The 24,595-nt window shown below is 39.1% G+C and overlaps 1 protein-coding gene and 2 long non-coding RNA genes across 4 annotated transcripts in view; 2 read left to right on the top strand and 1 right to left on the bottom strand.

Annotated features, from left to right (window-relative positions):
* Positions 1-24,595, bottom strand: part of EEA1 (early endosome antigen 1) — a 46,817-nt gene that overhangs the window by 19,214 nt on the left and 3,008 nt on the right. Inside the window, exons 2-15 of one of the 2 annotated variants that reach the window (XM_079993439.1) lie at positions 21,875-21,967; positions 21,411-21,533; positions 16,930-17,057; positions 16,080-16,134; positions 15,901-15,966; positions 14,599-14,638; positions 13,676-13,789; positions 13,466-13,587; positions 12,513-12,668; positions 9,159-9,275; positions 8,030-8,368; positions 3,303-3,452; positions 2,104-2,223; positions 1,068-1,271 (exon numbers count right to left, since the gene is read on the bottom strand). In XM_079993439.1, the coding sequence (XP_079849565.1) occupies positions 1,068-1,271; positions 2,104-2,223; positions 3,303-3,452; positions 8,030-8,368; positions 9,159-9,275; positions 12,513-12,668; positions 13,466-13,587; positions 13,676-13,789; positions 14,599-14,638; positions 15,901-15,966; positions 16,080-16,134; positions 16,930-17,057; positions 21,411-21,533; positions 21,875-21,967 (1,827 nt within the window). The remainder of the gene's footprint in view (positions 1-1,067; positions 1,272-2,103; positions 2,224-3,302; positions 3,453-8,029; positions 8,369-9,158; positions 9,276-12,512; positions 12,669-13,465; positions 13,588-13,675; positions 13,790-14,598; positions 14,639-15,900; positions 15,967-16,079; positions 16,135-16,929; positions 17,058-21,410; positions 21,534-21,874; positions 21,968-24,595) is intronic. The other variant, XM_079993440.1, reaches the window with a different exon arrangement.
* On the top strand, positions 233-6,245 carry LOC307225591. The gene is made up of 2 exons (XR_013843102.1): positions 233-394; positions 6,053-6,245. It is a non-coding gene; the product is annotated as an uncharacterized lncRNA (long non-coding RNA).
* Positions 6,305-9,157, top strand: LOC307225585. Its single transcript, XR_013843096.1, has 2 exons — positions 6,305-6,386; positions 8,977-9,157. It is a non-coding gene; the product is annotated as an uncharacterized lncRNA (long non-coding RNA).

Below are 24,595 nucleotides of genomic sequence, written 5' to 3'. Positions count from 1 at the left end.
TCCTTTTGAGTTCTTGGTGGAAGCTCAACTTTCGGTTGATTCCTACAAAGAAAGTCATTTTATATACACACCATACACTGGCTCTTCTCCCTAGAGGTCTGCCACACTTTGGCTCTCCATGGAGTTCTTGTGTTAACAAGAATATGAAACTGGTCGACTGCTGCAGCAAGAATAATCTTCCTTCTCCCTCTGGCAAAACATTTGTGGATTATGGACTACCATCCACTGTTTGGGCTGCTGAGGGCTACAAGCCTTTGCCTACAGAGACACCTGAAGCTCCTGATGGCATATATCAATTGCCACCTTTCTACACGTACCATGGAGATCTGTACTAAAGAAGGTGTTGGCATCTCTTCCTGTTTTGCACTATGCCTAAGAAAGGATGTGAACCAAGGTGGGTGATATAATGGTATTGTTAAATGGTGTCATTTAGCCTTCACCAGGCTTTGACTGATGCCTTCCATGCATAACTAATCTGGGGTCATCTTCAGCAAGCACAATCAGGGCAGTCTTATTGCTTGAATGCTATAAGGAGTGGCCTTCAGTGTTGCTAGGTTCTCTCTTACTTCTACTGACATTATTTTGCTTTCTACTTTGCTGCTACGGGAGCACAGGACTCTGACAATGTTATGCTAATTTGGCTAGGGTATACTGGTGTAGCAGTATGGGAACAGATTGTATCAGTGTATCCACAAACAACATACTCAAGTATTTATCTTACATATACATTAGAGGGGGAAAGCATCATCAAACACTGAATCAGATTATCACATCCAATGTGAAAATAATATGTTTAAACTACAAAATATCAGCAAGATGGGTGTCGGTACTCTATAGTATGGGTAGGGCTAATATCATATCATTGCATGTACTGAACAATTTTTCACATATTCAAGAGTATTAAAATAACAAATTTACAAGGAAAAAAACAAGAGTCTGATCTTTTAAATGCCTAAACATTCTTTCTATTTATTTTTACTATTTCAGTCATGACACACTTTGTGAATCGAACAGAAAAGCAACAGCTCTTTTTAAACGAACCCAGAATTCTACCTTAGAAATCTTACCTGTTCTTGCAATGTGTGGTTCTTTTCTTGTAGCTGGTTAAGAACAGCAGTTTCTCCTTCACCGGCTTGAATTTTGGCATACAAATCCTCCCTTTCCTTTTCCAACAGAGTGATATTCTCCTTACTCTTTTGCAGCAGGGCTTCAAGATTTTGGATTTTTTGATCCTTATCCCCAATCTGACGAAGCACTTGCTCCAAATCATTCTTGAGGGTGGCAGGAGAATAAAAGAGTTCAATTAATTATAACACATTTCTATTTACTTACTTACTTACTTACTTACTGTATTTTGATATTGCCATTTAACCATAATGGCTCCTGGCACAGTTTACAGTAAGAACATATTAAAATGATTAAAGTCTAAAAAACAATATGTAACAGGCAACAAACCTACCCAGAGAGCCACAACAGAAGGACAATCAAAACAGTTTCAAAATGAGCAAAACACAAAACAGAATTTACTGAATCTAATACCTGACCACCCCCCCCCCCAAAAAAGCGACAAGTTTTCAGTCCCTGCACTCAAAAACTGCCAAACCTTCAAAGAGGTGAAGTTCGAAAAAGCAGCCCTTCCCTGACAACGACTGCTAGCTAAGGACAACCAGATGTCCACAACTGATGATACCTCAAACAGGGCCTCATTGGAAGATCTACTACTCCCTGAGATACACAGGACCCAGATCATTTATGGATTTAAAAGTTAAGACCCATAGCTTGGATTGGGCCTCAGAAATCTAGCAGCCAATGAAGATAACTTCAGCACAGATTTTATATGGTTGACATATCATTATACCATCAGCAGATGAACATCAAAACTCTGAACCAGTTGAGGTTTTCAGTCCATCAGCTGTAATGCTTTTTTAAACTGGGGTGTCATTAATCCAATGTAAAAGTCACTGAAGCATGAATAAATGACAGGAGTAAAATCCTTGTTTTTTTGTAGCGGGCTCACCTGGTGCATCAGAGGACATTGATATTGCCACCTCTTGTACCTACTGCCAACATGATCTTTTTTTCTAGGAGCATGAGCTCTCTTACCTGGGCTTCTCGCAGCTTTGCTGTCGTGCTTTGCTGAAGATTCTGTTGCTCCTGGTGCTGCTGTTTCATTTTATCTAACTGATGCTGCAATTCAGTTGCATTTGCTGCTTTCTCCTTTAGCTTAGAAAAATAGTCACAGACTGTTGACTGAAAACTGATAAGCACAATTCAGTAGTTTAATAGCGTTTATCATTTTGTCTAATACTGAAGCAGTTTACAATAGATACCATTTAAATGAGTTTAGAAGACATGTATTAGGTTTGCACTAGACAAAATGAAGTATCAGTATTTCACCAGGGAATACTTTTTCTATTCCAAAAGGTGCCAAAGTACAATAAAAGTGTGTAACTTGGCATGGTGCTTTACATCTGGAAATTTGCATGTGAAAAAAAGAAAATGGCTTCTGTTTCATTAATAAGAATTTTGACATAATTAGAATTTTGCATGCTGTGCCTTAGATAACAATAACAACAATCTTCATAGGTTTAGTTAAAGCCAGATAGCGACCACTGCCTTAACCCCAGGACAAATCTTGAGGGGGAAGTAAATAATAAAGACCTCTTGTTTAATCAAGGAGGACCAATACTTTGATCCATTAAAAATATATCACCATACCTACCTTGTATGTCTTCAGATTGGAGAGAGAGGAGAGGGAACAGAATAAGGGATTTTAGAAGGCACAGTTCTTTAGCTAAGACTGAAACCATTCGGATCCCCACCCCACCCCTGTGTAGCTACAACTGAAGCACACAGGACATCCCAAAGAAGTACTGGAAGGGGAGCAGAGGGAAGAGACTGTTGGCAGCATGCAGGATGGGCTACTGATCTCAGTTCAAGAGAAAGATGAACCACGGCTCGTTCCACAAATTCCAGAGAGATCATCTCACAGAGCCCTGTGAAGACGATCAGTGCCTGTTCACCCTCTTTGCAGTGGCCAGTTCAATTCTGACTTCCCGTCCTCCTTTATTTTAGTACTGATTAATAATTTGTGTCCCTACTATTTTTTTTCCAAACTGTAAGTGGTCAAGAGACTTCAAAGTCTTCTCTGGATTAATTTGTCAAAGCAACTTGCACATTTATAGGGTACTGGCTTATACTTTATTAAAGTTCCAACAATATGATAAAGGATATTCCAGATACCTACTATGGAACATAATTTAAAAGCTAAGCAAGAATTGCATGTTGCTTATAATTCCTACCTGCTCCTCAGCCCGTGAAAGTTTTAGCTGAAGGTCAGCCACCTGCTGTTCCTTGTCCATCAGCTTTTCACTTGACAGTTGTCTCTGCTCTTTTAGCCGGCCATGGGCTTCCCCAAGCTGATGCTCTGTCTCCAGAAGTTTATTGTGCAACTGGAGGGAGAAACTGGTCTCATTATTCTCAAAGAAAATGTTTGGCAGACACTTGGCACTTTATCTTTTAATCTGCTATACTCGCATGCAAACTCTATCAAAACATCATGCAGTGGGTAACATGTATATGGTTCACATCACTGGATTGGGAACTGCACATAAAAAGGCACTGCTTTGGCAATATTTGTTAGGCGGGAGGGGCTCAAATCATTTCCTTTCAAGGATACCTCACCTAAAGAATGGGGTCAATTCCATGGCATGTTTTTATTTACTTGTTCATTTTGTATATTCTGCATATATAAGCAGCAATTGATTAGATTTCGATAACTGTGCTGTGTTATCTGTGCTGTGTTATCTGTGCTGTGTTAAAGTACACAAAGGAAAGGTGGATAACACCTATAGACTGCTTCTCAAACTTTATCTAAAAAAGAGAAAGGGAATCAGAAAAAATGGGAACCAACATACCAGACAGAGCTTGGAAATGGATTCGGCACAGAATGAACAAAGTATAATAACAATCAATTTAAAATAAAATCACTATAAGACTTTGCATTGATGGTATTTTATACCTTGCAAATAATTTTATATTTGTAATGAACACTAGGCATATTGCCCACATATCTTTGGGGAGTGTTGTAAAACTAAGAATTTCTGGAATCATGTCTTGGATAACATCAAATAATTAACTGTATATGAGATTCTAAAGAACCCACTGAATATCAACTTACATTAGTTAGAGGACTGTGTTGTTAAGGGGAACATTGAAATGGCCACTATACTGTTAGCAGCAGTTGGAATGTCAATTTCAGCTTAAGGATACCCTCCTTTGTCAGTGTGGATTTTTTGGGATTTGAGACTTACTTACAAGCTCCAACTTTACTTAATGTGTCAAAGCAAGAGAAAACAATTTATACGAAAATAAGTTAATTGAAATATGGATAACCTTCCTATTTTGGAATGAAAAAGCAGGGGATCATAAGGCCATATTGGTTCTTTGCTTTGGTTTTGTGAATTCACCTTTTTCATGCATTTTCTTTTTCTGTAATAAATATTTGTAATGATAAATGGCAAATATTTTAAAGACACACATACAAAGGATATGTTTTTATTCAGACGTACAGTTTGTATGTGCACATATGAACTGCGTAAGTACATTGCAGGAGGTTAGACTAGATGACCCTTGGCGTCCCTTGCAAGCGTACAATTCTGTGAGTCTATAAAAAGGGTGTCTACAATAAAGAAGCACATAAGACAAGGGAAGCCAACATAGTGCCCTTCAAATGTTGTTGGACTGCAGCTCCGATTATCTCTGCCCACTGACCCTGCTGGCTGTGGCTGATGGAAGATGAGAGTCCAATAACATCTGGAGGGCACCATGTTGGCTACCCCTGCTACGAAACATGTGTCAGTTGTATAGCTGAGGCAAATACAGATTGCAAGACTTGAGAATGATTCTGTAAGAAATATCTCAAAGAGCCAGAGACAAACAAAGCAACCTCTTTCAAGTTTGAGGCAAGTACAATATCCCAGGGACCAAACATCCTTTCTATCTCTCTTCTACTAGAAACAGCTGGAACAGCACACTTGTCAGTGATTAGGCCTTGCCAACCACACAGTAACACACAATCTATCATGTGTTAACCATTCTCAGATTAAAGAATCAAGGCTTGCAAAATCTAACCTTATTTGAGATTGTCTGATTCTTTTTATTAAATGCCATTTTATCAGGACTATGTTCCTATGAACAGGGGCCACACATTACACCTGTGCTTTAAAGCCTAAACTGGCTATCCTACATCTTTCAACAGCCTTGTATTTAAGCACTAGACGGCAGCTGTGGACAATAAAAATCTGCCTGCAGGCAATTGAGTTGGCTGGCAGATATGGGATAGTGTGTTCTATCCATCCCCTGAGCCCAGCATAGAAACCAAAAGGGATGTCCAAGGAGGCATGTCTCCTCCTCCAGGCCCAACACAGCAATACAGTCCTCTGTCCCTCTTCTGTCTTTCCCCAGCAAGCTAGATGTTTTTGTGGGATTATTTACAGGGTTGTCTTTTAACATGCTGGGTTTATGGATGAATTTTCTAGGAGCAATAAATGAGCTAAGAATTATAAATCACTTTACAAAGGGTTAAACATGAGAAATACATTTACAGCCTTACAGATTTGTACCAAGAACAGACTCTCCCATCACACTGGATCACACCTCTGAAATTGACCTGCAATATCACCTTGACTATATTGTCAACAGTTTGATAAACAACTAGAAAGAGGTCTTCTCAGAGGACATTCCCTTTGGAACCTTCCTGAAATACTGTGAAGCCTTTAGTTCCGCCTTTTGAAATCAGAATTACAAAAGGTACTGGGGATTCCAGACTGGTATGATATTATTTTTTAAGTATGTTGGAATGTTTTGTGGTCTACAGGGATAATATTAAGATTCTCCATTATGAAACCTCAAGTCTGGATGGAATGCATCTCTTTGTGATGTTATCACAGAAGAATTTCAGTGAGCTGCACTTCTTTTTCTTGAAATTTATTATTCAGATCAGTATTTCTCCTACAGAAAATCATCTTATTCAAATCCTATTAATTTACAGCACACTCTATGATGATGAAATGAATTTCCAGCTGAACTCATCAGTTAAAGATGCTGTTGCTTTTACTCTTGGTTGCTACAGAGACAACTGCAAGTTCTCCAATCTAAATTCCAAACAGGATGTCAGAATCTTCAGTTCTGGCACATCACCAAAGAACATTATCAACCAATAGACTTCAATCATGCCACAAGAGGTATGTTGCACTAAAAACAGGCACAGCATGAGCACAGGTCTATTACAGGCAATTGGTTAGAAAACGGCAAACTAGCTTTTCTCCCTGGTTGTTTTTTCCTTCCTAAGAAGAACTCGCACACCACCAAAAAGGTACAGATTTGTATAAAATGTCTATATGCTACTTTATATTTATAGATGAAAATTTGGAACCAGCTACTCTACACAGAGGGACGCAGGTGGCGCTGTGGGTTAAAGCCTCAGCGCCTAGGGCTTGCCGATCGAAAGGTCGGCAGTTCGAATCCCTGCGGTGGGGTGCGCTCCCGCTGCTCGGTCCCAGCGCCTGCCAACCTAGCAGTTCGAAAGCACCTCCGGGTGCAAGTAGATAAATAGGGACCGCTTACCAGCGGGAAGGTAAACGGCGTTTCCGTGTGCGGCTCTGGCTCTGGCTCTGGCCAGAGCAGCGATGTCACGCTGGCCACGTGACCCGGAAGTGTCTCCGGACAGCGCTGGCCCCTGGCCTCTTGAGTGAGATGGGCGCACAACCCCAGAGTCTGTCAAGACTGGCCCGTACGGGCAGGGGTACCTTTACCTTTACCTTACTCTACACAGAAATGCAATAGACCTGGTTTGGGCATGGAAACTGCCTTGGTTGCAGGGAGTGTCTGATCCTGTTAATTCTCCTTGATCTCTCAGCAACTTTTGATATCCATGACCATGGTATCATCCTGGAGTGGCACTGCTTTGTGCTATTTCCAGTCCTATCTGAGAGCCAGAGAACAGTGACTGGGGATTGTCCCCATAGAGCGTTTAATGTGGGCTTCCACAAGAGTTTGTTTTATCCCCCATGCTGTTCAACATCTGTATGAAACTACCAATTGGAATCATCTGGACATTATGAGAGTATTGTCATCAATATACTGATGACACACAGCTCTATTTCTTCTCACATCTGCAAATACAGTGGTACCTCGGGTTACAGACGCTTCAGGTTACAGACACTTCAGGTTACAGACTCCGCTAACCCAGAAATATTACCTCGGGTTAAGAACTTTGCTTCAGGATGAAAACAGAAATCGCACGGCGGCAGCGCAGCAGCAGCGGGAGGCTCCATTAGCTAAAGTGGTGCTTCAGGTTAAGAACAGTTTCAGGTTAAGAATGGACCTCCGGAACGAATTAAGTACGTAACCAGAGGTACCACTGTATGGCAGTGGATATGCAGATCGGAGTCTACAGAGTGAGGCATTTTGGCTGAAGTGACCCAAACCGTTCACTACACTTAAAAATTAACTGCTGTTAAACTCTGAACAGTATTTGCCTGGCAAAGCAGCAGCAGTGCAGGCCATCTTCAAGACTACCTAGCCCGGACATTCTGACATAGGCAAAAAGCCGTGCAGGAGTGTTGCTGACCATTCTGCTGCAATGGCAAAGCAGAAGTGGTGCTCCTGGAGTCCTAAACAGAAACGGGTGAGTAAGTGAGTGGCCAGGTGAGAGCATTCAAGTCTGCTCCCTCCCCTCTTCCCATAGCACTGTCAAGGCAAAAGTCTCAGTATGGCTAACAGGCAGGCTTGCCCTGCTCTTACACCACAGAACAAGCAGCCCCCACAACTTGCTTCCACTATAATCCCCCCTTTCCTCCAATGTGGGTTACCTCAGCTGTGAATTTATGCTTTATTTTGTAATCCACATATGAATATACATACATATACATACATACACACACACACACATATATATATATATATATATATATATATATATATATATATATATATATTTCTTCTGTGTGAAAAACATTCATCTTACCTGATTTAGTTCATTTTGAAGTTGTAGGCCATGTTGTTCTTTTTCCTCCCTTTGTTGTTGTAGCTGTTTGAACTCGGCCTTGAGGTGTTGGTACTTGGTCTCAGCTTCTGACAATTCTTCCTTAAGTTTCTGACTTGCTTCTCTCCTTTCATCCAATTCTTTCTGTAACCTCTGGAATGAGTCCTCAGATGCAGACAGCCTTGCCTGAAGTTGTTGACAGTCCAAGTCCTTTTGATTGAGGGTTGCTTGCAGATTTTTTTTGCCAAGTAATTCTTCATTTAGACTTTCTTCTAATTGAGTATAACCCAACTCTCTTTTTTTCAACTTTTCTGCCAGACTCTACAGTATTAGATTAATTTAAAATTAAAGTATAGGTTACTCCATTATGCTGTGAAGTTATTCTCAACTAAAATTCTTAAGAAGCGTTGACTGGTATCACGGTACCATTCTTTTACGAGGAGATAAAAAACAAAGTATGCAACAAGTAAGAAGGCCAACTGATTCAGTCTAAAACACATGCATAGTATGCTCTGCTCAGTGAATGATATCTATACTACAGGTATGGTTTGTGCTTGTTTCCACACAAGTGCCTCACGTGAAGCTGCAGCTGCAAAAAGGGCCACATCACAGATGAACATTTTACACGGTTGTGGCGGCCCAAGAAAGGTCTGTCACAAATTATAGCAGCTGCACACACAGCTCCCACATGAGCAAACAGCTCCCACATGAGCAAACGATTTTTCACTATCTCTATACCTGTCTGTAAACATCACAGCAATGCCATGTATTTCCAAATCTTGGGAGTATGGGAAAGCTGGCATGAATATGAACTCATAATTTCTATCTTTTCTCTCTCCCCAAAATCAAATGCATTCCCCTTTAAATACCAAGGGACAGTATCATGGTCTCTGTTTTCTTGTTGTGTTCTTTTAATAACAGAAAGAAAGAAAAAAGTCAAGGGGCACCTGTACCACTGAATTATTTTACTTCTGCCAGCTTCATCAACTGAGTTCTACACCTCTGAAATTCCAAGGATGCAACGTTGAGAATTTTAGCTAACCACTTGAAAATGCTAGGTTTGGTGTCAATTGACATTCTCAAATAAAGTTAATAGCTCTAGGATTCTTACCTGGTTTTTCTGTGTTAATTCATTAACGGAAGTTTGAAGCTTCTGAAGGTCCCGTACATATACTGCAACCTCCTGTGGTCCTTTGGCAAGTTCAGCTCTTAATTGATTTATAGTAGTCTTAAAAAGAAAAAGGAAAAGATAGAAGAACAATTCACATATTTGGTTCTGTCTGTGTGTGTGTGTGTGTGTGTTCCATGAGGGTATTCTAATGAAACTGAGTTTTTATTAGTTTAGATCACCACCAAGAAACTGAGCATATTTAATTATATCTAGAATCTCTGGAAGAGGATGCTTTGTTCCTGTAGCACTTCTTTCAATTTCTTCAGGATAAGAAGGAAACTTTGTTTCCCATTTTATTGTGGTAACCAGAAACATTTTTTCAGAAAGGAGATGGCAGTCTGCAAATTTTTTTCATAGTTATCTGATATAGATAGATACAGGACAATGTAATGGTATCAAGCTCAAAAGGTTTTACTAACTGATTACTAAATCAGTGTTTAACTTTTACATATGAAATGCAGGTCCCTTATTCTTTTACCACAATAAGTTATTATTTTAAAAAATGAAAGTTAAAAATATTGAGTGTCCTAGGGGCGGGGGGAGCATGCTTACTATCAACACGAGAAAGAGAATTTGGTGACAGAGCTCAGATCCTTGAAAGGTGTGTGTGCATGTATGAACCTATTTTGCATGTGTGTGCAGTCAAATATACTATGGCTACAAAACAGCTACCAGGATGTAGCTCGCGATGAAACTACTGGCTTTCCATAACATAAAAGCATTCGCTACAGACAGGGTTACTTTTGGACAACTGGTCCCTTTCCATGGTCCTTTTTTGTGGTTTTACGAAGCAAGTACATCTACTTGTGATAGATGGAATTGGTCTGTCTACATTTTAACACAAGCTTTGCGAGTGGTCAGGTACCCCACCTTGTCTTTGGACAAGCAGTAGCAATAGTAGAGTGCTTCCTAGCTACTACGCTTTTTGTATAAGCTCTAGCCCTTTTATTTCTATAACTTAACACCCCTTTCTTCAACCCAATGAGGTTCCCAATAAATTCATATAAAGCTACACTTCTTGGCCATGAGGGACCTTGCCACGCTAATCCAAGCTGTCATAATGTATAGGATTAGCAGCTATAATGTGACTTATTATGCCATTTTTGTATTTTCCAGCTGTGTGTTTTATGCTCCACTCGTAGGCTGAACTCAGCAGGATACGGCAGCTGTACTGCTGTTCTGCTCTCCCCCTTCAGACATAATTAGGAGTACAGGACTCTTGTTCCACTGATGTTATATCAAACGAGGTTCTATGTCAAATTTCCAAGTCACTTCTTAAAACTTAGAGGACATGTTTATTTTATTTAAGTAAAAAAGGAGAGTTAATCAGGGGTGGCTCTGAGGTACCGAAGGGGGAAAACCATGCCACGTCCCCCAACACTTCCACAGATGTGACATAATAACCACAGCCTTTAGTTTTTCTTCCTCTGTAATCACACTCTGTGGCATTGTTCATCTACTTACCCGAATATTTTGCTGAATTGTTAAAGTATTTGCAAAAGGTTTGCTGAAATGTCTTTGATTTGCACACAGATACACAGTAAGTTCCCACCTGATGTAATAAGATATTGAAATGATCTTTAGAACTGAACTCAATGTGATAGGCTAGGATTTTTGTTTTTGTTTTTTTTTAAAGTATTACCTCAAGTTCCAAGACCTCCATGAGAAAGCAGCAAAAAATAAATAAAACAGATGGGTGAATGGTGAAAGAAAGCAATGATAAATGCTAGTTAAACACCGTTAAACACAGATTTCATGAATTTCATGGATGTACTTTTAGCAGGGCTAGGCTGCAATTCTGGGGTTAAATACCACTGAATTCAATGGGGTTTACTTCTGAGCGGAAACACAGAGAGCTGCACTATCAGGCTGCAACACCTATGCACACTTACCATTGGAGATATTAGGACATACTTCCAAGTAAGCATATATAAGATTAAGTTGCAAGTATTTAGATAACTCTTTTTAATTCAGGGACCCAGTCCCACTACAGTTTACATTCTTCGAGTAAAGAGTATTTGTTTTGCTTTTTCATACTGGTTTATGCCCATTATATATCAATGGCAGTCCTCTTTGGGTAAGGAACCTGTTACCCTCCAGATACTGTTGGCAGCCTGACCAATGCTAAGAGACAATGAGAGTTTGAGTCCAACAACATCTGACAAGCCACACGTTTCCAACCCATACTCTCTATCAGTGGTTCCCAACTGGTGGTCTGCAGACCCCAGGCGGTCTGTGGCACCATTCACATAACTAAAACTACCATAGGTAAAGGTAAAGGGACCCCTGACCATTAGGTCCAGTCGTGGCTGATTCTGGGGTTGCGGTGCTCATCTCACTTTATTGGCCAAGGGAGCCGGTGTACAGCTTCTGGGTCATGTGGCCAGCATGACTAAGCGGCTTCTGGCAAACCAGAGCAGCGCACGGAAACGCCGTTTACCTTCCTGCCGGAGCGGTACCTATTTATCTACTTGCACTCTGACATGCTTTCGAACTGCTAGGTTGGCAGGAGCAGGGACCGTGCAACGGGAGCTCACCCCGTTGCTGGGATTCAAACCGCCGGCCTTCTGATCGGCAAGTCCTAGGCTCTATGGTTTAACCCACAGCGCCACCTGTGTCCCTTAAAACTACCATAAGAGATATTAAAATTTTCAAAAGTACGGGGTGCATGGCTTAGCTTCTGAAAAACAGGGGGGGCACAATACTTCGCTAATTGGGAACCACTGCCCTATATAATCAAGTTATAAAGCATTTTTAGTATCTAGAATCCAAGAGGAAGATGAGCACAGATGACTAAAAAGAACATGTCACAAACACTGAATAAACAATATGATAAATGCAAAACTAACAATCTAGACAGACAACTTGTTTATAGATTTTCATATAGTTGACCATCACAATCTTAAGCACTTTTTTTGGTTAAAAAATGAGGTGCCAGTACTCATATATTGATTAAAGTGCCATGGGTGCCAGCAGAAAATGGCTCCAAGGGGGGGGGGGAGGAGAGAGAGAGAGAGAGATGCCAGTATTCTGTACCAGTGGGTACTGTCACAAAAAAGCCCCGCCTAGAGATATCACCATATAATAATGAGAATAAAAATGATATTGTGAAATGGGAATTGACTTGGAAGTAGCAGTGCACACAGGCTTCCAAAGATGATATGAATTGATAATGATAACAGATTCTAGTAAAGTTTTTTTTAAAAAAAAAATACAGTAAAGAAAGAACTCAAGAAAGAGTCCTAGATTAATATTTATTTTTACATGAGAAATATTTTTTGCCAGATACTCTACCTCTGAGGTTGAACATTCTGCTCGCAAATGATTACACTCATCTTTCAGCTTCTCAGATTCTTTCTCACGCTCCAAAGTCATCTTGTCCATCAGCATTTGAACTTGAACTAATTCCTTCTTTAAAACAGCAACATCTTCCACCCCGGGCCTCTGAAGCTTTAGAAAAATGAAAGAATGGCAAATACATCTTATGGAAATCAGACTGGCAGCATATTTTCAATATGGTTTGCCAGAAATTTTCTGACTTGACACCTGCGATCGGGGATATTAATAGCACACAAAAAATATTCTATACTGCACTGGCCAGATTTAGATCTGCTTAAAACCAACATGGTGGCTGCATCATGTGCAATATTTCTGTATTTGAACAGTTCTAGAACAGCAAATCTAGCTTTCATTTCTTAGGTCCAGACAGTTGGTTTTAACTTCCTGGGATGTCTTTACACTCAACTCTTGTTGCTACAGTCCTGTGTAACTACATCTACTGGAGCTGCTCAGAGAAATTCAAAGTCATATGAAGGTTAAAACTTGCAACAGCTGTGGGTAATAACTTGTATCTAGTTACTTTTTGTACTCAGGAATAGTTTCCTGGGTAGAAAATGCACTGTGTAGTTGATTAATTGTGCATACGTAAATAAATTTGAATGTGGCAACAGAATGTAAAAAAAAAAAAAAGCCATGATAAATTAATAAACAGGGGAAAAAATAAGTACAAAATTCTTACTTCCTAACAACAATTTCTCTTTCCCTCTTTCATTAGTTTTTTTTTAGTTTAGGGCAAGATAACAGATTCTTACATCAGGGCCTTGTTTTGTAACATTAAAAAATCACTGTCAAAGATGAACAATAACAGCTTGTTTAAAAAATGCAGTTAAAATTATCAATAGCTGGAACCGTCCCCTTCCAATTTGGACAAAGAACAAGTAAAACATGATCACATGATAATATGTTACCAGCTCTGTTTTCAAATCTTCGCATACACCTCTCTCTTTTTGTAGCTCTTGTGTCAAACTGGCCACTTTCTGTTCTGCAGCTTGTCGAAGGCTTGTTTCTTCATCATATTTGGCTTTAAGATCTCGTTAAGAGAAAGGTCACACAAAAGGTCATTCATTTAATTTAAACTGAAACAAGTATCGTGTTGCATAACAATTATGGACACTTACCCACAATTTCAGTGGCCAACTGTGCTGCTTTCTGTTCAAATAAGTCTTTCATCTGCTTAATATTAAAGTTTTCTACATGACTCTCTTCTAGCTGCTGTTCTAATGATTCTAATTCTAAAAAGAAAGCATGTTTATTGAATATCTCAGAAGTGGAGTAATGTTTTACAGACCCCTATACTGATAAAAATAACATTTTTTCACATTAAATAGAATCTTGTTGTGTGAATAAAAAATGATGATTAACATAATCAAATCCTAAAAAATAAGTACTTTTTTTGGAACTCCAGTTATATTGCAAAACAACTATGCAGACATGCTGCATTTTCATACAAAGTACAGGCATGTTTCACGTTTACTCACAGCAATCTTGAGCACTATTATTTAAATTTATTTTCCCACATTACTCACTTAGATTATAAGGATTTCCTGCTTATTTTAACATAATACTAAAGTGGAGGACTACAAGTAATTTCCAGAGCAAATAGATCATCAAATTAATCAAATTAACCGTGTGTTAATTGTGGTTTCCCAATTATTTAACCTGGTAGCAATTGTGGTTTATTAAATCATTAACTATAATAAGCTGCAGCAAAAATTAATTGTTCTAAAAGGGAATAAGCTACAGGAACATGTACACTTTTACAAGAAAAGTAATCTCCTTTCCTCTAATTAAAACACAGAACCAGCATGACTTTCTAGAGGTACAGAAATGGCTCCAGACAAAAGCAGAGAACAAAATTTTAGAATATTTGTCAGCTGCACTTCAAACTGAAATATTTGCACTACAGCTGGTTGAGTCACTTTCTTGAAGCAGACATTAGGGGGGGGGATGCTTCAAGAGATATGTGAATCATGCAATAACATTTTCTTGACAATTACATTTCTTTAACCACCACAAAACTGTGTTTAAAAAAGTATGTTACCTGTAGATGCAGCAGTTTCCAGTCCATCAGGTTTAGACTCCTTAAAAAGAAAAAAAGAAAATTTTCAGAGGTATTTAAAAATATTGCCATTTAGTTCCACACACTTAAGTTGCAAAAGTTAAGAACTGATTAAATTCAGCACATTTTATTGATCAAATTCAACAGTTACCTCTAGAGAATAGAATGCCAAGTTGTTGTGACTAAGAATAATCCTGCACATGAGTAAGTTACCAAGACAAATTATTTAGTACATACAAGTACTTCTATGAGTCCACACACTACACTAAGGGAACAATAAATAATGCTATGCTTTTATGTTATCTCCATTCACTTTGACAGGACTCCACTGAAATGAATAAAGATTGTAAAGTAGTTGCATTTGTTGGGTTACTATGCATTCATTCTGCTAGGATCAAAGGACAGAGCTGCAGGATGAAGCCCCCACGGTCTTATCCCACCTGGAACTCAAACTGCCAGAGAGAGGCAAAGCGACCAGAGAAATGAAGACAGATGCAGATAGGATCAGTAGGTGATATCAAATACTCATACTCAAGAGTAGGCTGGTTGAAATCAATAAACGTAAGTAACCAAGTCCACTGATTTCTATGATCCTAATGCCAAGTATGACATAGCTGGATATCACCCAGTAAAAATAGAGGGGGCGGGTTTCTCTTTAATAGGATTTTGATCAGTACATGCATATCTGGTTTTCACAGGTTTTAAGAGTGCATTAAAAAAAAGAGCACATATTAAGCAATTCTTCCTTAACTGGCACTACATTAAAGAGTGGTAGAAGGAAAAGATCAGCAGAGGAAAGACAATAGAGAAGAAAAGGGTGATAGGAGGAAAAGGAAGCCATGGGGAGGAAAGAGAACAAGATGGGAGGGAAAGGGACAGAAGACTTAAGAAGGGGGGGTGCAATAGGCCCAAAATATGAATATGAAAGCTTTGTAGCTGGTCATATTGTTGACACTACTACTGTATAGTTCAGGGGTGGGAAACCGGTGAACTTACAGGTGCTGCTGGACTTTTAACTCCCCATCAGGGGGATTTAAGTTCAACAGTGTCTGGAGTGCCACAGGTTCCCCACTATTGGTATAGGTTAAATAAATCTATTAAATAAATCTATTAAATGATAAACACACACACACATGCAATATTCTTAAACTACTTCAGTAAATGAGTTATGGAACTAACTGAATCAGGCCACGTGCCTTACAAAAAAGGTTTTAATCTTCCATTTCAAGGATGATAACAAACTGCTTGTGGTAAACCTGCTTCAAGTATTTTTAAAGCAATTACTTGCTGCCTCTGCCCTTGAACTTTCTCTAATTCTTTCTTCAGCTCTTCAGAGTACCATCGCTCCTCCTGAGCAAAGGGAAGTTAAAAGCATTTTATGAGCTTATAGGTTTGGCAATCTTCTAATGCACTTTTTAATTTTAAACAAAGAACTGCATTCACAAGTAATGCACACTTCCAACCTTAAGTGAAGCTTGCAAGTCTTGAACTTCTTGCCGTAGTAGTGTTACATCATCTCTGAAAACATCCCATGTTAAAGAGGAGACAAATAATGTTTGAACTTGTGTTAAAATAAATTTTTGCAGTTAAATTAAATAACATTTATTTCTCTGAGAAATATTCAAACAAACTACTTTCAGTTAGTCTTCTGAATTCCAGATACAAGTTGAGCATATATCCATTAGCTCCCCTTCATATTAACCATCATATTTAGAAATGCTACACTTATTAACATAAGTACCTTAAGATGCAGTCCAAACTTAAGCATTGGCTTTAGCTGGACTTACTTCCTAGTTAAATCAACTTAGTACTGCAATCCAGTTTTGAAATGCATACGCAGTCATTTCTCTACATGAAGCATTAGGAAAACATCTTTTAAGGAAAAAATTTATTTTAAGAAAAAAAAGGGGAAACCAGAACAGTCAATAATTACTACAACAATGATATAATGTTATAGAGAGAAAAGCATCTTTGCTACGGCAGCAACTTATTTTATTTATGTGTTACTTTCCAGCAAAGTCTTGAAGCAACAACAATAAACATTAAAAATAAATCAATATTAAAAATTGTACACTAAAAGTTCATTCACAGAAAAATCGTAAGAAGTGATGAACAATTCAAAGGCCTAGCAAGTTTTTACAAACGATACACAAGAAAATCCCATTGTACCTTGTCTGCTACAATGAATAGCATGCAAGCTGCTGAAGATTCTAACACTGGTAACCTTCATCCTTTCATTTAACTGAACCATTTATCTACTGCAGATTAACATGCCGTTATGATAAGTTATTACTGCTTAGTATTGCTTAGTACCTGTTTGGAGACATGTTAGTTTCTCTTCCTTGGCTTGTATCAATACCAGATTCATGAACTGCTTCATAGTGCTTAAAAAGTTCTTCAGCTGATCCATGAGACTTCATACAAAGAGGACAAATAAATCCCTGTAACATAAAGGGGGGGAGATTAATAGTATTCCCTTGCTTTTTATACTACTTTTAATTCATCATTCTATCTAAATATAGAATATTCTGGAACGAAACAAGAAAACTGCATTTCAACAATACAGTTTTCAAAACACTCATAAATATGAGTCAAATGAAAACTATAAATTGAGATGGATGTGCCTGCAATAGTTGCAGTAGTAAACAATAATTGTAATTTTGAATATGATAAGCAAATAATTGCTAATTCAATGCCAGACATGCCATACTTATCCACTTTGACTTTTGGAACACTTTTAACTTACATTTTAAACCTATATCACTTCTGTCACTGGGTTTGTCTGCACTTCGTCTTAATACATGTATGATACTGATCTATAGGATCTTTCTGCAGAATTCAGATTCCAGACTCCAATTCAGACACTGTGCCAAAACACAGCTAAGGAAACTTACCTCTAGGCCACATTTGTATGTAATGCTGAACTATGTGAGTGAAGTAAAATGAGCCCAAACAAAAACTCAAGCTCACAGACTCTACCTTCACCTTCCCTTCCACATTGCCAGGAGGAACACCTCTGGAACATTTAGTTTCCATTTTATAGACGCTTGGCTTAGCCTTACATATTAACCAGAGACAGTGATTTAAACTGCTTAGCCAGCTTCATAACTCCTGGATTGAAGCAGAGGCAGATTTAGGGAAGCACAACGGGTTCGGTCACACTGGGAGCGAGGCCTTGGAGTCGCCACATGGGGTGTAGCAACTATTATGCAAAATGGAAGGCGAGATGTGCGGGGTGCCAAATTTTGGAGTTGCACAGGACACTGCTAAAGTATGAGACCCGAAGATCCACATATGACTGTTTTAAACCATGACCTCTAATGCATACATGAGGAAGATGAACATGTTTATGTTCATACATAATGCTACGCCAGTAATCTGCAGAAACTAAATGCTGCAAAAGTTCTTGTCCTGGCAGCATGGATGGAAGAGATGAAAGAAGGACCATTGTCCAAAGTATAAGGCAGCTCCCTATTGGCAACTGCCACACATGACTCTCTTTGCAGGCTTCGTGCTTTTCCCCCTACGTGAAGAGAAAACACTTCTAAACAGGAAACACAATGTTGGAAACTTATGAAATAGGCCAATGAGCACAGACTGCTGACTCAATCTTTGAAACATGCCAATGAGTGGATTTCCCATCCTCCTTGATGAAATGTTCCCTCTGAATACTGGGGTTTCTAATTCACATGTAGAGCATTATAATGCTACAGAAGAGAGCAAGAAGCACCTACACTGAATTCTGCAAGCACACCATAACTGCTAGACTGAATAGATCATATCAGCACAATCCAACAAGGTAAGTCTACTGTAAATACACATTTGGTATAAAATGTCATTAGAATAATAATGAGGAATGAGCTCAGCAATTCCTTTTGACCTATTAAATTCTTATTACTACCTGCACCACCGCTAACTGCCAACCTCCTTTATGCTGGACGTTAAGAATAGGTAGGTAGCATCCTTCCTATGACTTCCACTTTAGAACAAATGGTATATTCACTGTAGAGCTTACCTTACTCTTTATAATTGTTTTATATGTAATTTAAAAATTGTTTTTATTTATGCAATATTTATGTAATATATTGTAAATGTATCATAAATAACTTCAAGATGCCTCCGAGAAAACAATTCACAAAGAAAATAAACAATAGCTGTTGGGTGCGAACTATTATAACATTGTTGAAAACAGACATGTTGAAAAACATGTTTTTAAAAGTATTTACCAACCCTATCAGAAAAAAATTGCATCATGATCAAAAAGCTGTTAAAGACACTTGTATACATGGCATTCTTCATCACTAAGAGCTGCTTCTAACAGTACATTTTCCTTATATGCAAATAGAATCAGGAAGTATGGGGACCTAAAATGCAGATATAGCATTCAAATGGAAGCATCCTCCATTTTATTTGCAAACCGATCACTCAACGTTCAACCAGGCAACCATTAGCAACTAAAATGCACAACTAAGGCTGCCGTGTTTTATACACTTAGGGCTGGATCAAACGCTCCAGCTCTCTCATGCAAAAGACCAAGATTTAAAATAATAGTAAACACATTTAACATAAAAACAATGCACCGTAATCTACTTAAACTATAGGAAGACTATAAATTTAAAAGTTTGTACACATTTTAATGCTGTCAACTAGCAATTTTATTCATGTGCTAAAATTCAAGAGATCACGTCGTAGTTGCTATGGTGATCCCACAAGTGATAGGCAATGATTATGTTGTTATCTAGGGCAGAGTTAACTAAACTTTTATATCAAATACTTTTTGCAAATAATATTTAATATTTAAAAACACTATATTTACGGTAGTTAGGATTTACATGGCAACATTTGGTCAAAAAGAAATGGCAACCTCTCACTTGGGAGGTAAAAATGGCACTCCCACTCATACCACACAGGCTTGGTTTACAGCACAATCCTACGCATGTCCACCCATAACTAATTCCAAATGTGTCCAATAAAGCTTACTCCCTATTAAGTGTGTTTAGGATTGCAACCTTAGACACTGATAGAATGAATCCATCAGCCCCAAACAAAGCAAAAGCATGGTACAGTATTTTTAATGCTTTCTTCCAAACATTTCAGCAAAGGCATGCCTTAAAAGAGGGGAAGCTAAAATGGACTTACATGTAAGATTTAGCACTTTGATCAAGCCACTCACATTTACTGTTTTTGGCATCCGTCTGTCTCGAGAGACAGTGGAGTGAAACTCCAGGGGTGAAGTCAAACTGCTGCGTTAGCAGCACCAAAGTGATCTACCCGGAGCGCAAGTCTGGGCAGTGTGTCTGGAGGTCCTGGGCTGCCCAGACAACAAGACCTGCCCACCCAGCTTCACTGATGTGGTCCAAAGGAAAGCAGAGCAATACATTTGGCACCAGCTGGATGTACAAGGACTCCTAGGATTTGTGTTGGGTTTACTCCTTGGCCTTTTCTTCTCCTACAGGTAAAGGTAAAGGTACCCCTGCCCATACGGGCCAGTCTTGACAGACTCTGGGGTTGTGCGCCCATCTCACTTAAGAGGCCAGGGGCCAGCGCTGTCCGGAGACACTTCCGGGTCACGTGGCCAGCGTGACATCGCTGCTCTGGCGAGCCAGAGCCGCACACGGAAACACCGTTTACCTTCCCGCTGGTAAGCGGTCCCTATTTATCTACTTGCACCCGGAGGTGCTTTCGAACTGCTAGGTTGGTAGGCGCTGGGACCGAGCAGCGGGAGCGCACCCCGCCGCAGGGATTCGAACCGCCGACCTTTCGATCGGCAAGCCCTAGGTGCTGAGGCTTTAACCCACAGCGCCACCTGCGTCCCTCTTCTACAGGAGAGAAGGTAAATTTCCTCCATATCTGTCAATGCTAGTATGTAGAGTTACACTGCAACATTCTAATTGTTGATTGTACATGAAAGCAATACCTTTTTAAAACGCACAGTGCAAAAGCTAATTGAGCTCATTCCCAGATTCTCCTGACAGTGCCTGAGTGCAATTGTTTTACTATTGATTGGTGTTTTATTAAAAAGACGAAAAAAATCACCCTTTACCATAAGAGGTAACATTTTCTAAGAGAGGTTTCACTACATACACTACACACACACAAAAAAAATCCTGACTTTTCTTCAAGTAGTAATGCCTTCCTAGTATGCCTACGAACTCTCAATAGAAAACCCCAAGCAAAACTACAGCTGCCTATGTATGAGCCATGTTGAAGGTGGTGGATTCTTCACCACTCCAGCCTTCTACAGGTTTGAAACGCTCTGGCAAAAATCTCCATCTTGGTCCGTAGCACAGACCAAGTTGCCCAATATAGCTCTATATCCAGAAACCTAGAAGCAGAATTTCTAGTGAACAAGTCTGTCAAGCCACAAACACTTAAATGGGAAAATGATTTTATATCCTGTTCTGTAAGTTCACAATGAAATATGCCGGAGAAAATTCATGTATCAAGTTGTTCAAATAACTACATGAGGAACAAAAACATGCAAAGCTATTTTCAATATGTAAATGCCAATCTTTGATACCACAGCCATTCCACAAAAGGCAGCTGCAAATCAGAAAGAAGGATCCACAAGACACTGTCAGGACATACAATATCTGACACTAGCCTTCTGTTATGGATATAACACCACCACCACTAAAAAACCCAACAACCACCAATACACCCTGTATATTCCTAGAGTAGGAAGTATCCAGAAAAGCTGAAAGGGCCCACACCAGAGCAACCAGAAAGGAAAAGCACTTATTTTTCCAAGCATCCCAGAACCAAGCCACTGAAGCCAAATAAACAAGACCCACAGTGGCAGTAGGCGGTTCACGAAGCTCCAATCTTCTTGTTTCTATCCCAACGTGCTCTTGGTAATGTTCAGACAGATCAGTGGCAGTAACACACATTTTCATGCACACTGGACAGATGAAGCCCTGTGAAACAGTTGCTTTTAGGCATGTATATATTTTAAAACATTGGAAGCAAACTGAATGTCAAAAAAGGCAGCACAATGCTCAGATTTTCTGTGGCAGCAAATATATACAAAATATGGGATTCACCAAATGGAGAACCAAACACAACGCAAAACAACATTTTATGCAATATTGCAAGATATTCAATGCAACTAAACACTGAACATTGAAATAAGTAGGAGTAAGCATTCCTAGGCAATTTTTCCCAAGAGGTCAGATCCAAGGTTTAGAACAAATCTAAGTTCAATCTAAGGCGATGTATTATTGTAATATTGTATTATTGTAATATTGTAATACAGTACCTCTGAAGAGCTCTCATTGTTGACATCCACTGCATTTCCTGGGACTGCAGATGAATCGGAGTCAGAACTCTGAGATCCAACTCTGCCCGGAGTCTGAAAACAAAAAGGCAGATGTAATATATTTCCTTACTGTATTGCAAGAAATAAATAGATATTAAATCAGTCATACTTTATAAAATCTTTTGCAACAGATGCACATGTGAATTGTTTAAATTCTCTGTTCTAAAGTAACAGGAAATTACACTAGTGCCTCCAACTATATTCAAATGTACAAACTGAGCAGGAGCGTTAGAGCTATAGCAACGAGCATACAGGTTGGCACTATCACAAAATAAGAACCTTTATCTTATTAGTAGAATGTGTAATAAAAACTATCAATCGTCCAATAATTCTCTAGGCTCCATGGATGTTTAAAGACACATGTATGTTGCCTTGGCTTTATGCATTTCCCATAAGCAACTCAGTGAAGTACTGTAGCACAAGCTTTGTTTTTAAAGCATAGATCTCGCCTTACTTATTTATTTTTTAACACAGGCATTTTGTGCATATGCTAGACACTGAACATGTTCAGTGGCATTTTAAAAAAAAACTTTTGCGGAACAGCTGAACATTTTTAAGGCCTAGTGAATGCATGGATCTTCCACCTGTCCTTCTCTAGACTGAAGCTACCATGGCAGTTAATTTTTTTCAAATATGGTAGCCATTCTACATTTTAACAGACACAGTAGTGCCATATTTTAAAGAAAATCTGATTGACAATAATGTACACAGTACTTATTTGATCTTTTTAAAGAAATCACATATAGAAAACCTTTCACTTGTAAATGAAGGAAAAGTATAGTAATCTTCATCACCATCATTATCAACAACAACAAGAGGGCAACTGGGCCATCTCAGAGTTGGGACAATTAACCTTTTTGGCCCAAGGACCACATTCAGCATGTGCACAACAGTGATCACGGCCAAAGTGGTTGTGCCTATGCAGAGATGCATGGGGCCTCCTACCCACCCTTTGTAACTTCCTCCCATTATATATCAGACATGTGCCCTCTTTATTTTATTTCAGTGCCTACTAAAGACATTCCTCTTTCATCAAGCCTTCTATATGGAGATATTTATTCCAGTTGATAGTTGCACAGAGTTTGAATTGCTTTTATATATTGCTGTTGTTCTAATGTTCTAATCATAATGTTTTATATATGCAACTGTTTCACAGGTTTTAATTATATTGTAAATTGTCTTATGGGAAGCAATTTTTAAATGAAATACCTAGTAATAGATAATAATAAGGTGCACACTCACATATCACACGGATGCATAGTGCGCAAACACAGGCACGCTTCATTCACACATACACTTCTCTCACACATACATGCAAGCAACCCTGCATATGTAGGCATATATTACTCCATCCTAGCACTCTCATCCTAGCACTGCAATGAGGCTATTTCTCTATCACAGCACTGAACTAGGAGGAGAAGTTTAAAACTCTACAAAGCCCAGCACTGTGATGGAGTTTCAAATTGCATCAGTGCACATGGCTGAGATGAGAGTGCGCTGTTGGGGTGCTTTCTCCCCATCTGTTTACCTTCAAAGGCACCTCTTCTTCCTCTGACTCGGCACCATTATGAAGAAGATCTTACTGTTCAGGAAGAGGAAGAAGTACTCATTCCTGTTTCCTGAGCACCTACCAATGGCACTGTGCCAAAGGGAGAAGAGGTGCATTTGCAGATAAGAGAAGGCACACCCAATTCAGCAAGCAGGTGGAAGACTACTTGGCAGCAGTTTGGCAGGCTTCATCCAGCCCTCCCATGCATTTACTACCTCTAGCTCAGCACATCAGAGGGTACCTTTTTTGTTCTTATTTCACTTGTTATATATAAAGTTGGTCATTACCTGGGAAATCATAAGTAGATAAGGAAACTGCAAACTATAATAATCTTGTAGAAATTGCACCGAGCAATAAAGTACACACATTAGAAGAACAGGCTCTTAGTGATAAAAGATACTCTTAACACATCTTGAAGATCTCACCAAATCCACAGTAAAAACATAAGTCTTCCTTCATCAAAAACAACTAAGCTAATTACCAGCAAACTACACAAAAATCTTCTAAGCATTCAAAGTGGGTATCAAACATCTAGGATGCAGTTTTCACCGCATGATTTTAGTGTTTCATGGCACTGGCATTATAAGACTGGAGCATTCTCTTTCAATGGAGCATTCTCTTTCAGTGAGCTAAGTGACTCAACTCCATTCTGAACAGCTTACAGGTAAACCCACAGAAGAGGCAAGAATCACCTTTGGTCTTCAATGAGTCAATCCACAACTGAAAAAAACCCTCTATATTATGGTACTCTTGTTTCTATTATGTTCACTTTCAATATCTAAGTTTTTACCTACAGAAGATCCTTCCTTGTCCCTTCTCCTGCTTCCATAGCATCAGAACAGAAATCAGCCCTTCTTTTTCTTACTGACTGGCGTGCTGAAATATTTCATATCAGGGTCAGTAACCTTTTTCAGTCCGAAACTACATTCTCTCATGGTCAATCTTCTTTATATGTTGGGTGCATACCATCAGTGCTTGGGGAAACAGATGTTACTCTTATCTTTGGATTGTAGGCTACAGTCCAGCCAAGCAAAAGCCAGAGGTTTCCATACGTACAACTCCCCAGCCAAGCAACAGGCACTGTTACAGTTCTACGACATTTTCCAGAATGT

The sequence above is a fragment of the Podarcis cretensis genome (assembly GCF_951804945.1).
Source record: "Podarcis cretensis genome assembly, chromosome: 10".
NCBI classification, from domain to species: Eukaryota; Metazoa; Chordata; class Lepidosauria; order Squamata; family Lacertidae; genus Podarcis; species Podarcis cretensis.
Note: the sequence above shows the minus strand (reverse complement) of the source record. Positions and strands in the feature narration are given on the sequence as shown.